We start from the raw sequence: 18,072 nt of genomic DNA, 5'->3' as shown, positions 1-18,072 counted from the left end.
AAAAAATACAGTAAATATAGTTAACACTTTGAAGAATATTTAAAAAAATAAGTGAAGAAATACTGTCCTAGGATTATAAAATTCAATACCACAATATGCCAGTTCTCCCTGAACTTTTATCTGCCTTATGAAGTTTTTCAAATATGGAGAAAAATTGAGAATTTTATATCCATCTCCACTACCTAGACTGTATAATTAACATTTTATTCTACTTGTTTTATCATGTATCTGTCCACTGTCTCTGTGTTCATCCATCATTCATACTGTCTTTAATGTATTTCAGAGTAAATTGCTTATATCGGTATACTTCTTCCCAAATACTTTAGCATTTATGATACTCATTTATGGGTAGAATTGTTTTCAGAAGTGAAATTTATATGCAAATACACAAATGCATTTCCTTGTCCAAATATAGAATATTACTGTTGTCCAGGAAGGTACCCTCATGTTCCTTTCTGGTAAATCTTCCATCTCTTTCCCAGGCAAGCATTGTTCTGATTTTTTTCCCACCACAGATTAGTTTCTTAATTGTTTAAAAAAAAATTTTTTTTTTTTTTTTTTTTTTAATTTTGAGGGTGCCTGGGTGGCCCAGTTGGTTAAGCATCTGACTCTTGATTTCAGCTCAGGTCATGATTTCAGGGTTGTGAGATTGAACCTTGTCCGTCTCAGGGTGGAATCTGCTTGAGATTCTCTCTCCCTTTTCCTCTAGCACCCCCCACCCACGTGCTTGCTCAGCCACTCTCACTCACTCTCTATAAATAAATAAATACAGTCTTTTTAAAAATAAAATTAAGTTTTTAAAGTAACCTCTCTGCCTTATATGGGATTTGAACTCATAACCCCAAGATTAGGAGTAGAGTATATCCACTGTAGAGTAGATTTGCTTGTTTTAAGACTTCATGTGTGTGGAATCATATGTTATATAATCTTCTGTGTAAGGCTTTTTTCACTCAGTATGATATTTTTTAGGTTCATGTTGTACATATCAGTAATTCTTTCATTTCATTGTTAGTGTTCCATTGTGAGAAAATACCATTGTTTATATATGTATCTCTTATTGATGGCTACCTGGGTTGTTTTCAGTTTTTTGTTATTATGGGCATTTTTGTGCTAGTCTTTTTGTGGACATGTGTTTTTATTTCTCTTGGGTAAATAAATATATAGGAGTAGAAATCCTGGGTCATGAAGCAGGTATATATTTAGTTTTACAAGAAGCTGTCAGACTAATTTTTAAAATGAAATAAAAATATCACAAGTAGTAGCTCATCCTAAAAATCATTCTGTGAAAGGCAAAACCGTTTCTACTTTAGAATTTGTATACATGGTTTCTGGCATTGTGCAGACTATAGCTGGCAGTGCTGGTTTCCTTCTGACATTTGATAGTACATATTTCCCTTGGATTCAAACTATTTAACCATTCATCTGTATCTATATTCATCTAAGGTTAGATCTTTATCATAGAACCAACTTTTAAGATCAATCCAGAGAGAGGTGTGGGGAAGAGATGAATTTCGGAGCTTATGGGGTGTCAGTAAATCAGATGTGACAGGGAGCTTGAGAGGTTTAACAACGAAGAGTTGGTGTGTATCTTTGGGAGAGAGAGAAAGGTGGGGCAGGGGAGGGAGAGAGAAATACCAGTGGCTCCCCTGCCCCATGAATTTTAATTTAATTTTTTGAAAAGGTTTTTTAAAGATGGTTCAAAATCAGAAGGTGTCTTGTGTGCTGAAATGAAATGATCTCCAAAGAGCCTCCTCATCTGTTTAACAGGCCTCATAGTATTCCATTTTATGGGTATGCCATCATTTATTTAATCACATTCCCCTCTGCTGTTGGTAAACATTCAGGTTATTTCCAGTGTTCTTCTATTGCAAACAGTGCTGCATTGAATAACCTTGTACATAATGGCACTTTAAAAGTATAGGTTTATCTGTAAAATTCTCAAATAGAATTGTATCAAAGGGTTTGTGTTTTTGTAATTCTGCTAAATATTTACAGATCATATGAGAGTACCTGTTTACTCAGTCTTGCCGATGCATTGTTATTCAAGTTTTTTATTTGCTTGATGTGTGAAAACTGATACCACAATATAGCTTTAATTTGGATTTCTCTAATCATGAGTGAGGTTAAGCAATTTTTTTTATATTTAAGAGAAGCATTTGCTTTTCTGTTGCATTCTCAGTTTCATATCTTTTTGCCCACTTTTCTTTTGGATTGTTGATTCCTTTTTTATTAATCTGTAGGAGTCCTAAGACATTTGTGAATGAGTTAGAAATATCTTTGAATAGCTTATTCTTTAAAAATATAGAAGTAGTTAGTTGTTTTAGTGGAATGGTGGAAAAAGAAGCCAGATTGCCATGGAGACAACTCTTTCGAGAAAATTGGCTGCAGAGTAGAGTAGAGAGAATGCTAGCTGAAGGACTGATACAGAGTCAAAGGAGTTCTTTTCTTTTAGAAATTCTTTTTTTTTTTTTTTTTTTTTTAAAGAAAAAAAGAAAGAAATTCTTGTGTTTAGAGGCACCTGGGTGGCTCAGTCATTAAGCGGCTGTTTTCTGTTTTCGGTTCAGGTCGTGATCCCAGGGTCCTGCATTGGGCTTCCTGCTCAGCAGGGAGCCTGCTTCTTCCTCTCCCTCTCCCCCTGCTTGTCTTCCCTATCTCGCTGTGTCTCTCTCTGTCAAATAAATAAATAAAACCTCAAAAAAAAAAAATTCTTGTATTTAAATGCTGTTATTAAGGGAGAAGTTAAAGCTAGGAGTTGGTAGTAGGGGATCTACAGGACAAGTTTCCTGATGTACTGAGATTCTTGAGAGTAATTACAGAGAAGGAAGAAATTTGTAAATATGTTGACTGGGAGTTATGGGTGTCGTGCACTCCAATGGCTTCTATTTTCTCTGAAGAGAAGGCAAGGCCAACAGCCAGGGGTGTGAGAGGAGGTGGTTGGAGAGGAGAGGAGGCTCTTTGAAATCACTGCTATGGAGAATTGGAGAAAACTGAGTAAGGAAATACAGATAGATTGCAGAAATTGTTTGGACTTCTATCAAGGCAGAAGGATTATTGGCCTTATCAGTTGTTTGATTTTCATAAGCAGCATTTGGCAGTTCCAAGTATAAGGCTGATGGTTGGATTAGTTCAGGGTTGGACTGTTTTTGTTTTTCCCCATGTAGGTAGAATAGAATGGTATTGCAAAGGAATTAGGGTGTAAGCATAGTGATGGAATTGACACCAAGTTTTCTTAGTTGGGTAAAGAAGGAAATAGGACAGAGTTATTGGATAAAAAATTAAGAGTTTCATGGACTAGAAGCCTAGGTGAGGTCTAAGAACAGGTATAGTACACATAAAAGAGAGAGAACTGCAAGGATGGGAGTCTGGTTGGAGAGTGGGAAGGTGCAATTCGGTATGAGTTTTTCCTGGTGATGACAGAACTGGGTGAGCCATTGTCATGGGTGGCCCAAGTGGAGTAGAAAGAAGTATGAGGCTTTTAGGATTGAGGAAGTCAGGGAATTCATAGGTTGGTCCAGATGTGAATTGTGGTGGCTATCCTCTGTGAGGATGTTGAACTGTCTTTGCGGAAAATATTCAGACTTGGGAATGGGAAGAAAACTGTGAGCCACATTGCAGTGTCTTCACGATGAGTGATGAATGCCTTCAAGAGCAGGGACTGTTAGAGAAGGCTCTAGGAAGAAAGGTTTGCATATGAGATCCTTGAAAAGTGGGGAAACCTTAGTTTTCCTTCTAGATTTGCAGCTCCCGCATACTTGGAATGGAAGATTTGGAGACTGGAAGAGGAAGGAAGGAAGCATAGATATGGATGCACTTTAATGTGGGAGGGAGGAAGTCACAGGAATTTGCCTGAGGGTTTTTATATTTGGGCAGAGTGAGGCCTTGACTACCAGGTTCCTGGTTGTGGTCTGTGGACTCACCTTGTTAGTGACATGGATCTTTTTACGTTGACATACCTCTCATTCCCCAGTTTACTCATATAAATCCTCTCCAACTTGCAGTTCACTGTACACTCGTTTTTTTTTCCCTTGCAGCCTTTCAGGTGAAGTATGTCTTTCTTCTGCAGTTTTATTTTAGTTTTGATTTGTATAATCATGCTCTGTAGTGAAATCTGTTTCTTTTTAACTTAATTTTATTATTTATAAAAATACTCTGCTCCATTTTTAAAATTTAGAGAATAAAGTACAATGTAAAAAAGAAAATATAAGTATAAAATGCTGTGCTGAATGTTTATAGATTTTTCCTTCTAATTTTACGTTCATGCATATACATTCATACACATTTATGAATTTAGTTGAGATCATATGGTATGTTCAGTTTTGATCTTTTTTTTTTTTTTTTTTTTTTAAGCTTAAAAAATGAAGGGCTTGGACTGCCTGGGTGGCTTGGTGGGTTAAAGCCTCTGCCTTCAGCTCAGGTCATGATCCCAGGGTCCTGGGATCGAGCCCCGCATCGGGCTCTCTGATAGCGGGGAGTATGCTTCCCTTCCTCTCTCTCTGCCTGCCTCTCTGCTTACTTGTGATCTCTGTCTGTCAAATAAATAAATAAAATCTTTTTTAAAAAAATGAAGGGCTTGTTCCATTTCCTTAAATTCTTTGAAGATAGCATTTTGAATAGTAGCAGTATATCATCTTGAATAGCAGCATAACACTTACTTCAACTTTTTCCTGTTTTCCCTGCTGCTAGCTATTTGGATTGTTTCTGCTTTTCTACTTAATGAATATCTCTATCATTTTAGTCTGAGTTTCAGATTATTTACATATACTTCAGAATAGAACCTTGGAAATGGGTCACAAAACAATATGGACATGTTTAAGATTCTTGTATAATCTTTCTGGGAAGGAATTTGTTATTACAGGCTAATGGCCATTCCCACCAGTATTTGGTTCCTTTTCATGAGACTCTTGCCAGCATTGAATATTTCATATGATGGATCTTTTCTGATCTGAAAGGCAAAAATATTCTCTCGTCACTTTATTCCTTTGATTAATAGGGATGGTCAACACTTTTTCATGTATTTTCTTAGCCGTTTATTCTTCTGTTCTGTAAATATCTGTTGAGGTTCTTCAGATTTTCCAAATTGAGGTCTTAATGTTTTCCATATTTATAGGACTTCTGGTTTTAATCATTTGTCTTATTTGTAACAATTTTCTAGTTTATTTCCTTCCTTTAAAACATAGACTTACAGGGCCCCCGGGTGGCTCAGTTGGTTGAACGGCTGCTTTCCACTCCGGTCATGGTCCTGGAGTCCTGGGATCAAGTCCCACATCAGGCTTCCTGTTTGGTGGGAAGTCTGCTTCTCCCTCTGACCCTGCCCCTACTCGTGTTCTCTCTCTGTCTCTCTCTTTCAAATAAATAAAGTCTTTAAAAAACCCATAGTCTTTATTTTTTTTTTTTTTAGAGCAGTTTTATGTTCATGGTAAAATTTAGCAGAAATTTGAGTTCCCAAATACTCCTGCCCCTACACAGGCACAGCCTCCCACACTTGTCACCTTGTACCTCAGTGGTACATTAATAATGCAGATGCATCTGCATTGACACGTCATTATCATCCAAAGTCTTGTTTACACTGGGGTTCACTTTTGGTGTTGTACATTCTATGGGTTTGGACAAATAATGACACGTATTTATCATTGTATTACCATACAGAATAGTTTTACTGCCCTTAAAAATCCTCTGCCTGTTCATTCCCTCCCATCTTCCTAGCCCCATAATCACTGATCTTTTTACTGTCTCCAGGAGTTTGCCTTTTTAAGAATGTTGTTCATTGGAATCATACAGTATATAGCTTTTCCAAATTGCTTTCTTTCATCTACTAATAATCACTTAAAGTTTATGTCTCTTCATGGCTTGATAACTCATATCCCTTAAGTGCTACATAATATTTCATTGTCTGGATGTAGTACATTTTCTTTATCCATTCACTTACTGAAGGGTGTCTTGGTTGCTTCCAAGTTTTGGCGATTAAGAATAAAGTTGCTTTAAACACCGATTTGAAGATATCTGTGTAGACATAGTTTTTAACTTTCTTGGGTAAATAGCAAGTGCACAATTGCTAGATCATATGGAGAATGTTTAGTTATGTAGGAAACCACTAAACTGTCTTCCAGAGTAGTTGTAACACTTTGCATTCCCACTAGCAGTGTATGAGAGTTCCCGTGGCTCCACATGCTCATTAGTGTTTGGTGGTGTCAGTGTTTTGGATTTTGGCCATTCTGATAGATGTGTTGTGGTGTCTTGTTGTTTTAATTTGTAATTCCTTAATGACACATGTTGCATATCATTCCATGTGCTTATTTGCAATCTCTGTATCTTCTTCACTGAAGTATCTGTTAAAGTCTTTGGCCTTTTTTTTTTTTTTTTTTTTTTAAAGATTTTATTTATTTATTTGACAGCGAGAGATCACAAGTAGGCAGAGAGGCAGGCAGAGAGAGAGGAAGGGAAGCAGGTTCCCTGCTGAGCAGAGAGCCCGATGCGGGACTCGATCCCAGGACCCTGAGATCATGACCTGAGCCGAAGGCAGTGGCTCAACCCACTGAGCCACCCAGGCGCCCAGTCTTTGGCCTTTTAATTGGTTTGTTTTCTTTTTATTTTTTTTTTGGTTTGTTTTCTTAATTGTTGATTTTTAAGAGTTCCTTTTAAATTTTGGATAACAATCCTTTATCAGATGTGCCTTTTGCAGTATTTTCTTCCAGACAGTGGCTTGTCTTCTTGTTCTGTTGACATTGTCTTTTGCATAGTGGAAGTTTTTAATTTGAATGAAGTCCAGCTTATTAATTATTTCTTTAATGAATTGTGTCTTTGGTGTTATACCTAAAAAGTCATCACCATACCAGGTCATTTGATTTTCTCCTATGTTATCTTCTAGGTGCCTTATAGAGTTTACATTAAGGTCTGTGATTATAGTAAATTTTTGTGAAAATATAAGGTCTGTGTCCAGATTTTTTTGTGTACACATATGCCCAGTTGTTCTAGCACCATTTATTCAAAAGACTGTCTTTGTTCCATTGTATTGCCATTCCTCCTTTGTCAAAAACTAGTTGATTGTATTTATGTGGGTCTGTATCTGGGCTCTGTATTCCATTATATTGATCTATTTTTCTTTTACCAATACCAGTCAGTCTGGATTACTATTGCTTTATGATAAGTCTTGAAATTAGGTAGTGTTAATCCTCCAGCTTTGTTTTTCTGTGTTTAGTTGACTATTCTCAGTCTTTTGCCTCTTACAATCTTTAGAATCAGTCTGTCAAAATCCAAAAAATAACTTGCATTTTGATTGAGATTGCATCCAGTGTATAGACCAAGTTGGGAAGAACTGACATCTTGACAGTATTGAGTCTCCATGAACATTATTGAATCTGTCAATGAACATTGTTTATGTTCTTTTACATTTAGTAGCTTTTATTTTTTTCTATAGTCAGATATGCCATTTTTACCTTTGTGATTTCTTTCTTTTTTTTTTTAATTTTTTTTTTTAAGATTTTATTTATTTATTTGACAGAGAGATCACAAGTATGCAGAGAGGCAGGCAGAGAGACAGAGAGAGAGGGAAGCAGGCTCTCCGCTGAGCAGAGAACCTGATGCGGGGCTCGATCCCAGAACCCTGGGATCATGACCTGAGCCGAAGGCAGAGGCTTTAACCCACTGAGCCACTCAGGCGCTCCACCTTTGTGATTTCTTAAATCAGAAAATCTTTCCTCATCCTGAGCTCACATAAATATTAATTTATTTCCTTGTAAAATGTGTTTTTAATCCTTCTACCCTTCTGGATTTTATTTTTGCTTTGTGAAAAGAGGTGATGGTCTTACAGTGTCCCACCAAACACAGTTATTTTTCCTCAGACCATTTCCTATCAAGAATGTATATGCATACAAGTAATCAGCTTTCCAGTTTGTTTTCTAACCCTTTTGGAGGGAATTGCATGCTTTCCCTATTTTAGATTATAGTCAGGTGGGAAAAATAGTAAGGTCATCAAATCTTACATGGTTACCGCTTGGGAAGGCCACCTACTGAGCCCATTTCCCTACTAGGCATGGTTGCTGGTACCAGAGGCAAACTCCTAGGTTGTGTATGAGCCACCTGCATTCCTCCCACCCTTTTTCAGAGATTCTAATGTACCTCTTGGAGAGGCATGTCCTGCTTCCCTCACTACCATATTTGATTACCATCTGGGTGTGAGTCTACTGAAGATGGGATGTTTGAGTGTATTGCTCCCCAGTTCTTCCCCTAGTACCTAGCTCACTACAGGACACAAAAATCTGAATGGACAGATGAACCACTATTATCAGTAGGAATGTGCCACAACTCTGATGTGGTTTGAAATGAAATAAAGGTTGGGAGCAGCTGTATGAGGTCTGTTTCAGAGAGCATTACATCGCAGTCACCCTACCTTCTCCATACTTCCCATGCTGAAGATGCTAAAGCTGCACATGGTGAACACAAGAGGAGCTTTTCACAGGACCACTCCCTAGCTCTCACTCCCAGAGATGCAGTCTGGCATGGAGATTTTTAAAAGTTCTTTGGGTGATTCTAAAGTATAGCCAAAGTTGAGGGTAATGCTTTAAAAAGTGTGTTCTTACTAAGTTTTATTTGTATTGATATAAAAAATCAATTAGGTAGTTGGATTTGGGGGCATGCATATCAGACTCCCAGAAGATCATTGGTCTGTATGTACATTTTATTGCTGGGAAGATTTTACCGAAAATACTCCTTTGGTGAGTATTTTAGACATAGTTACAGTAATATAGGACCTTGTCTAATATGGCTGTCTCCTTTCTAGGTCAGCATGGATTCCTGGTTCATTCTTGTTCTGCTTGGCAGTAGTCTTACACGTGTATGTGCCAACAATGCAACCACAGGTAAATTGTCATTTGATAAGGCTAGTGTTCTGAATAGAATTTTGCTTTCACATTTAATGACCTAAAATTGGAGACCTGGGTGGTATTCAAGAAAGAAGAAATATTTAAGATTTACTTAAAACTGATGGTATAAAATATATGTCTTTGGAAATCTCTGAGTCCTGTTGAATGATCAGCATTGCTCTGTATACAATATACTACTTTAAATAAATAGATTCTATGTTTATCCCTGAAAAGTTAAAACAAACAAACAAACAAAACTGTTGCTACTTAAGACTCCTCTATATTGGGGCGCCTGGGTGGCTCAGTGGGTTAAGCTGCTGCCTTTGGCTCAGGTCATGATCTCAGGGTCCTGGGATCAAGTCCCGCATTGGGCTCTCTGCTCAGCAGGGAGCCTGCTCCTCCTCCTCTCTCTCTCTGCCTGCCTCTCTGCCTACTTGTGATCTCTGTCTGTCAAATAAATAAATAAAATCTTAAAAAAAAAAAAAGACTTCTCTATATTGATTCTGAAAATATAAGTAATGAATCCACTTTTCTTCCTCTGTGAAACAGTAGTCCTTTGGAGGTGGTAGAAAAGGCCCAGTGTTAGATAAAAGAGAGAGTGTGTGTGTGTGGTCTTTTCTTGGTCTCAGGTGTTTGATTGTTTATTTTTTTAACTTATTTATTTGAGAGAGAGCATGTGAGGGGCAGGGGACGGCAAAGGGAGAGAGAGTTTCAGGCAGACTCCCCACTAAGGGTAGAGCCCAGCACGGGGTTGATGCTAGGACCTTGAGATCATGACCTGAGCTGAAATCAAGAGTCGGCCACTTATCCATCTGAGCCACCTAGGCGCCCCTGTTTAAGAGTTTATTAACGCTTGCTGCCTTGTGTCTCATAATTTTTGAGCGATCACATTGTTTTTTCTTTTCTTTTAAGATTTTATTTATTTATTTGACAGAGAGAGGCACACAGAGGCAAGAGAGGGAACACAAGCAGGGGGAGTGGGAGAGGGAGAAGCAGACTCCCCACTTAGCAAGGAGCCTGACGTGGGGCTCAGCCCTAGGAGCCTGGGATCCTGACCTGAGCCAGAGGCAGACAGACCCCTAACAACTGAACCACCCAGACGCCCCTGTTTGAGAGTTTATTAATGCTTGCTGCTTTGTGCCTCATAACTTTTGAGTTATCACATTCTTCATGGGGTGTTTTCTTTCTTTCTTTCTTTTTCTTGTTTATAGTTTTACCTTCAGTAGGCGTTACAAGATCTATGAAAACATCAACAGCAGAATCAGTCAAAGAAGAGACCAAAGCTTCACATTCTACTTCTTCAGTAACTTCTTTCTCGGTGGCACCAACATTCAGCCCCAATCTAACGCTGGGACCCATCTATATAACCACTGTCAATTCTTCAGACTCTGACAATGGGACCACAAGAACAGCAAGTACCGATTCTGTAGTCACTACACTTTCACCAAATGGAACATGGCTTCCAGAGAACCAGTTCACAGATGCCAGCACGGAACCTTGGGAGGGGAATTCCAGCACTGTGGCCACCACCCCGGAAACTTTCCCTCCTTCAGGTACTAGGGATGGTTTCTGTTTTGGGTTTTGTTTTTGTTCTCTTTTTCTCTATGAGGTTACTTACCATTTTATTACTTTGTGTCTTCTAGCCACAAAATTTCTTGAAATAATTAAAATTGCGAACTGATGAAATTTAGATAATAAATTCTCAGGAATATCTGTTTAACATAGACTTAAGAAGAAAGAAGAAACACTCTAGAGGAGTGTTTATGCTTTGCCTGGCATTCTGGTTAGACTGGGGAGGCTTGAGTGTTAAAGGTAGAAGAAGTTTGAAAATACAAGAGAAAGGGGAGGTAATTGATGATGCAGGAGACTAAAGATGAAAGGCTGCAGAAGCTGAGTAATAGGATTAGCCTTGAAATGAAAGGACCCATGGAGACCGTGGAAGGAGAATGGGTTTCGATGTCTGTAACAGTTAGGGAGTGGGAACCCTGTGGCCAAGGGTGGAGTTAGAGGAGCTCAGGGAAATAGTTAAGTTGCAGTGCCAGCTTGTTGAGGCCTCAGCCCAGCCTACTTCTTTCCTTCAGTCCATCAGTGGTTGAATGGGAAGTGGCACCAAAGATAGAATCAACCCTAGGTCAGAGACCAGGTTGGGTGGAGCAAATTTCTGACTTCTTGGAGCCTCAGGGTCCTGGTCTGTAAAAGAGAAGGGGACCCTTAGAGGGCTTATTTGAAGAGTAGAGGAAATTTTTCCCTGACAGCTGTATAACTGTCATTCCTTTTCTAGCAAAAGTCACTGTTCCATCTTCTGTGATCTCATCTCCTTGGCTCATATTTCTTCCCTGTTAGATGGCGAGGGCCCCTAGATTGGAATCACATCTTGCTCATGGGGATCATTCAGAAAGTACTTGCTGAATTGAATCTCATTTCGTTACTACAGTTGATCTCTTTCAGCTGAGCTATACAACCCAGGCCCTGCATTTTCCTGCTTTAATCCCATATTTTTCCACTGTAAATGGTAGACAGTCTACTGAGACACACTACTTGAGTTTGAATTCCACCCTGACTGTGACCACAGGCAAGTTTATTTAACCTCTGTACCTCAGTTTCTTCATCTGTAAAATAAGGGTGAGTGATAGTAATAATACTTACCTCATAGAGGAACTATCAGAATGAAATGGATTGATAGAGGTAAAGCATTTACAGTGCCCGCCTTTACATGGCAAGCACTATTTTTAAGTGGTGGGTGTTGTGCTGAGAGTTTTATAGAGTAATCGTATGTAGTATCCTATGAATCCTCTGAGGTTGGTTCTGTTTTATGTTTTGCAGATGGAGGAATTTTACAGTGATGAAACTGTAACTTAGGGAGTCTTTTTCAAAGTACAGGTCATGACCAACTCATGAAATCAGTTTAGTGGGCCATCATGTTTTGTTTTTAAGTGGATGGTCCTGTTCCATTTCTGTTCTTCTTGCATTTTGTATATTATTTTGTGAAACTTTTGTTACAGTCATACAGAAACACATACTGAGTAACAGTGTAGAATGTATTTCTTTCTGTGAGTTATAGCCATTACTTGAGGAAAGAAGACAAAATAACTTGTGCAAACTGAATTAGTCAGTGGGAAAGGTGAGACAGTAACCCAGGCATGACTGACTTTGCATCCTGTGTTCTTGTGTTCTTCACTTCTGTTCTGTACTGTCTTCATTTGCCAGTTCTTTGACATGACTATGGATACTTACCTCCCTTTAATAGATGGTTAATATGAAAGTATAGAGATTAAATTACTTGTCTTTGATCTCGGGGCTGTCAAGTAGCAAGTTAAGCCTATTTCTCACTTTTGTGGTCTTTGCACTCTGCTGTTAGGGAACTGAGTTTTCCTTTATCTGTCATAGGTCCAAATTATGCTATAGCTAAGAAACCAGTTATTGTATAGTTAACACATTTCATGTCTCAGGGGATGAGACTGCTTTTCACTGGTGACTTTTGATCAGTTAAACACAAGAAAACCTTTATGGTACATCAGGATGTCACAACCTGAACCCCCACGTCCTCCTGATTACTACCACCTCATCAGTCCTCCCATAATTGTTACATCATAATTTCTGGTTAAATCAGTATTTGATGTTTTATATTATTATAATGATGTTACTCCCTGCTGAGCTATAAGTATAATGTGATTATTTTTCCTTTCTTGTACAATTCTTTCCTGGATTTTATAATTGCCTTATAGTTCTTTTTTTTTAAGATTTATTTATTTATCAGAAAGAGTGTGTGCATGCACACACAAGTTGGGGGAGGAACAGAGGGAGAGAATCTTCAAGCAGACTTGCCCACTGAGCGTGGACCCAATACAAGGCTCGGTCTCATGACCCATGAGATCATGACCTAAGTGGAAACCAAGAGTCAGCCACTTAACTGACTGAGCCACCCAAGTGCCCCAGTTGCCTTATATTTCTGTTTTAGTTTTCTTTTTGCCTGTTGCTAGCCAGTTCTTCTCATAGTTTCTATAGCCTCTCAGTACAGTTTTCAATAAAGTCAGATCTGTAAAGTAATCTTTTTTTTTTTTTTTTTTTTTTTCCCCTAGAGATCTTCCTCCTGAGTTATCCATTGTTTTACTCAAGTTTAGGCTTTATCATCAGGGCTGCTGCCCAGGTGTTGGTGTGGGATTTCCTTTCTCTTTTGTTTTGGAAATTCTCTTTGCTTCCTGACTTCTGTATTGACATCTTTCTTGGATTACCCCATCCTTTGGTAGAACATATCTTCCAGTAGCTTCCTGAGATAGGAGTCAATGAGGAGTACATTGCATGAGGCCTTGGATGTCTAAAAATGTCTGTAGGGCTATGTATAGAATGTGAGGACATATTTTTTCCTCCAGAATGTTGAAAGCATTGCCCTGTCACTCCTAATTCCTAGGTTTGGAGGATTCTGTTGCTATCCTGATTCATAATTACACTTTGGTGTGTTTTTGAAAGATCTCTTCTTTATCATAAGTATCCTGAAATTTCACAGAAATGTGTCTTGATGTGGGTCTTTTTCATTCAGTATGCTGGATACTTGATAGGACCTTTGGAGGCTTTGTTCTTCAATTCTGGAAATTTTTGGTTCTTCAGGTTGATATATTTTTCTTCTATTTGGAAATTTTCTTTCATTGTCCATTTTTTGTTTTCTTCTAAAACTCATTTGGATATTGGACATAACCTAGATTAATTCTTTATTTTAAATTTTTCTCTCCTTTTGACCTTTGCTCTGAGTCTCTGTTTTCTCCTTTTATATATGTGTGTACGTATGTGTATATATATATATATATATAGTCCTTTTTCTTATATTTATTACACAAATGATACACATATGTATTGTGTATATTTCTGCAGATTGCATTTTCGCTAGCCTGTCATACTTGTTCTGTATTACAGTGAAGAGCTGCTTTGTTGTATGAGTATACCCTAATGTATTTATCCAGTTTTCCCTATCATTATACGTTAAGGTTGTTTTCAGAGTACAAACAGTATACTTTGTCATTTCAAGCATATATAAGAATATTGATAGGATAAATTATTTTTAAGTATGCATTTGTAAACTGGTGGGTATTGACAGATTTTCCTCTATTGGGAAATTCATTCCTATAAACAGTTTGTCAAAGTGCCTGTTTTCTTATGCTGTCTTAAGTACAGTAAATTATCAAACTTCTGGATATATGCCAGTCTGACAGGTGAAAATTAGCATTTCAGTGAAGCTTTAATTTGCATTTCACTGAGTGAGGTTGAGCATCTTTCCGTATTTGGAAAGATCATTTGTATTTCTTTATCTCAGAACTCTGTTGGTATCCTCTGCGGGGTTTTCTTATTAGAATGTCGGGTTTTTCTGACAGATTTATAGAAGCTCTTTAATGTTAGGAAAACAGACTTTTGTCTACCTATGATAAAGGTGCAAATATTTTTCCCCAGTTGCTCATCTAGCTTTTCTTCATTACAGAAACTATCATAAGCAATTAAAAACATTTTTTTTTTTAAGATTTTATTTGACAGAGAGAGAGAGATTACAAGTAGGCAGAGAGGCAGGCAGAGAGAGAGGGGGAAACAGGCTCCCTGCTGAGCAGAGAGCCCGATGTGGGGCTCCATCCTAGGACTCTGAGATTATGACCTGAGCTGAAGGCAGAGACTCAACCCACTGAGCACACAGGCACCCCTCTTTTTTTTTTTTTTTTTTAAGATTTTATTTATTTATTTGACAGAGATCACAAGTAGGCAGAGCAGAAGGTAGGGGGGTGGGATGTGGGGAAGCAGGCTCTCTGCTCAGAGAGCCCAATGTGGGGCTCCATCCCAGGATCCTGAGATCATGACCTGAGCTGAAGCCACCCGGGTGCCCCCAAAGTATTTTTTAATTAAAATTTATCAGTTTAACTAAATGTTTTCTTGGTATTAGATCATACATAGGAAGACTTCTTTTCTTTTTTTAAGATTTATTTTAGAGAGAGAGATCCTAAGTGGGAGAGAGGGGCAGAAGGAGAAGAAGAGAGGATCTCAAGCAGACTCTGCACAGAGTTCATGGTAGGGCTTGATCCCAGGACCCTGAGATTATGACCTGAGCCAAAACCAAGAGTCTGCTGTGCCACCCAGGCGCCCTTAGGAAGTCTTACTCCAGTATTACAAAATTATTTTCCTTATGATTTCTTCTAGAATTATGGTTTCTTTCTTCTATATATGTATGTGTATATGCATGTGGGTGTGTGCTTCAATATTTGATCCATCTGGAATTTATTCCATGTGAAATGTGAGCTATGGATCTTTTTTTCCCCCCAAAATGGTTAACAACTTATCCCAGTACCTTTCAATGAATATCTATTTTTTTCCTCACTGATTCAAAATGCTACCTTACCATATATTGAATTCTGATATGTATTTATATTCTATGCCTGTTTCTTGGTATTTGTATTTTCTGTTAATCATTTTCTCTGTCCATGTCAGAACCCCCATGTTTTAATAATTGTAACTATAAAATAATATTTGATAAGGTTAGTCATCCCTGTTAATCTTATTTTTCAGAATTTTGCTAGCAATTCTTGATTATTTTTCTTTATGAACATTAGAATCAACTTATATAGCAGGAGAAAAGTTTTTATTGATCATGTCACATTTATAGAACAGGGGCAATTGACATCTTTAAGTCTTTTTTTTAATTAAAGATTTTATTTATTTATTTATTTGACAGAGAGAGAGAGAGAGAAAGAGAGAGCGCACGTGCGCATAAGCAGGGGGAGCAGCAGAGGGAGAGGAGGAAGTAGGCTCCCTGCTTAGCAGGGAGTCTGATAGAGGGATCAGTTTCAGGACTCTGGGTTCATGAGCTGAGCTGAAGGCAGACATTTAACCTGAGCCACCCAGGTGCCCCATCTTTAAATTTTTCTATCCAAGAATGCATTGTATTTCATTTGCTGAAGTCTTACTTTGTATTTCTTAGAAGTGTTCCAGTTTTTGCCACTGATGTTGCACATGTTTTGTTCAGCTTCTTTCTAGCTCTTTCAAAGGTTTCCTTTTTGTTATTTTGGTGTTTTGTTTGTTGTTAGTATAAATGGAATATTTTCTTCCATTATGTCTTCTAACTGGCTGCTATTGGGGCTATAAAGGCTATTGACTTTTTTTTTTTTTTTTTTTTTTTTAGGAAATAGTTGATCTAGATCATTATTTTAGTTTTGGGTGTACTACATAAAGCTGTTGACTTTTGTAGGTATATTTTATCCCGGTCATCTTAAAAAATTTCCCCAGTGTCTGACATAATTTTCTTCAATTATCATAAATCTTCAAATCAGTCTCCTTCTTTTTCTCTTTAAATGAATTGGTGAATACCTTCAGAACAAAATTAGGAAGCAGTGGTAAAAGCACTGTCTTGTACCTGACTCTCAGGAGGATGTTCTTAGTGGTTTTTCCATTAACCATGGATGGTGCTGACTCTTGGGTTGAGGTTAACATACTTATCATGTTTAGGTTTTATTAATTTACTCCTGCTTTAAAGACCGTATCTGTCAAGAATAGGTGTTAAATTTTGCATTTGCATTTGCATTTGCCTGTTCAGCATCAATGAGCAGGGCCATTATGATTTCTCTTTTTGTGATATGCTGTGGTGAATCATTTTAATAGATTTCTTAACTTTGAACTATTTACATTTGTGCAAAAACGACCCTACTTGGTTGTGTTGTAGTTCCCTTGAATGAACTGTAGCAGTTTGTTTGATACTACTGTATTTGGGTTTTTTCCATTGACATTCATAAGTTATCTTTAAATTAAATTGGTCTATTTCCTTTATATGTGTACTTTTTTTTTAAATGTATCTGTGCTGTTTTTGTTAAGTTTTAGTTGTCAGTGTTTTGCTTTGCTTCACAGAAAGAAATGAGCTTTACCTAGAAAACTATGCATCTCATTCATGTTTTCAAAATTACTTGAATGGATTTGAGGAAAAGTCGTCTCTTAAGATTAATTTGCTACATAGCTGTTAATATTTGTTACATAGTTATGTCCATTTTCATACTTGAGTTAGGTAACCACTTCTATGTTTCACAGTTTGTTTTTTTCTTCCAAGGAGTCTGCTGTTATGTATTTATTAGTTTGTAAGGTATCCCATAAGTGTTCTTGTAGGTAGTTGTATTAGTTATGGTGCAGCCTAAACTACTCTAATAAAGGCAGAACAAAATTCAGTGACTTAAGTAGACAGAAGTTATCCTTCTTTCCCCTCTCACATTCCAGAGGTAAACAGAGGGCTTTGCCTCATAAGGACTGAGTTCTTTTCTTCTTTCTTTTTTTTTTTTTAAAGAGTGGAGGGGCAGAAGGAGAATCTTTTTTTTTTTTTTTTTTTTTAATTCGTGATGGGGGTCGGGGAAGAACAGAGGGAGAGGGACAAGCAGACTCTGCCCTGAGTGCAGAGCCCAACTTGGGTTGAAACCAAGAGTCAGATGTTCAACCGACTAAGCCATCCAGGCACCCCGAGAGAGGAAGAATCTCCGCTTCATGGGGGAGCCTGATATAGGGCTCTATATCACAACCCTGAGATCATGACCTGAGCCAGAATCAAGAGTCACCAATTAATTGACTGAACCACCCAGGAAACCATAAGTTCTTTTTTTCTTATCAGTTCTGCCAGCCCAGCAAAATTGCCCTCATGGGATTGGTCAGAAATGGTTCTCATCATTGGGTTCTGGTTCCAGCCCCTGAGAATGGGGAACAGAGGAAATGGGGACAATTTCTTTTTCAAAGAATGTGATCCAGAAGTTACCCTTATCACTTTTGTTTACATCCCATTGCCTAGAATTCTTCATATAACTACATTTGGCACAAAGGAGTCTTAGAAATGCAGTCTACAGCTTGATAGTTTTGTGCTCAGCTTAAAAAAACAAAACCAAAACAAAACAGGGTTTGTACCTTGTACCAAAAGCAAGAAGAAGAGACTATTACTGGGGGAGAGTTGGTAGATTCTGCCACAAGAGTGATTTTGTTATTTTTTAGGTATTTTATAGTTTGGCTTTACTTTTAATTTTCAAATGTTTGTTAATTACTAGTTTTATTGCATCATGATAAAAGAATATTGTCTGTGTTTTTTCTGTAATGGGGAATAATTTATATGGGCTTGTGAGAAGTTTTTGTTAAGATACAGAATTTGGTCTACACTGGTTAGATTATTTTTTTTTTCATACTGGTTAGATTTTATTGCCTATTACCCTTTAGGTCTTTTATA

General features: G+C 37.7%; 1 protein-coding gene across 2 annotated transcripts in view; it reads left to right on the top strand.

Annotated features, from left to right (window-relative positions):
- Nucleotides 1-18,072, top strand: part of PTPRA (protein tyrosine phosphatase receptor type A) — a 149,101-nt gene that overhangs the window by 74,490 nt on the left and 56,539 nt on the right. For both annotated transcript variants that reach the window (XM_059386573.1, XM_059386572.1), the window contains exons 2-3: nt 8,777-8,855; nt 10,070-10,411. In XM_059386573.1, coding sequence (XP_059242556.1) covers nt 8,783-8,855; nt 10,070-10,411 — 415 coding nt within the window. In that variant the 5' untranslated portion in view covers nt 8,777-8,782. The remainder of the gene's footprint in view (nt 1-8,776; nt 8,856-10,069; nt 10,412-18,072) is intronic.

Source organism: Mustela nigripes, unplaced genomic scaffold (genome assembly GCF_022355385.1).
Source record: "Mustela nigripes isolate SB6536 unplaced genomic scaffold, MUSNIG.SB6536 HiC_scaffold_75, whole genome shotgun sequence".
NCBI lineage: Eukaryota > Metazoa > Chordata > Mammalia > Carnivora > Mustelidae > Mustela > Mustela nigripes.
The sequence above is the reverse complement of the archived record's forward strand: the minus strand, read 5'-3'. Positions and strand labels throughout refer to the sequence as shown.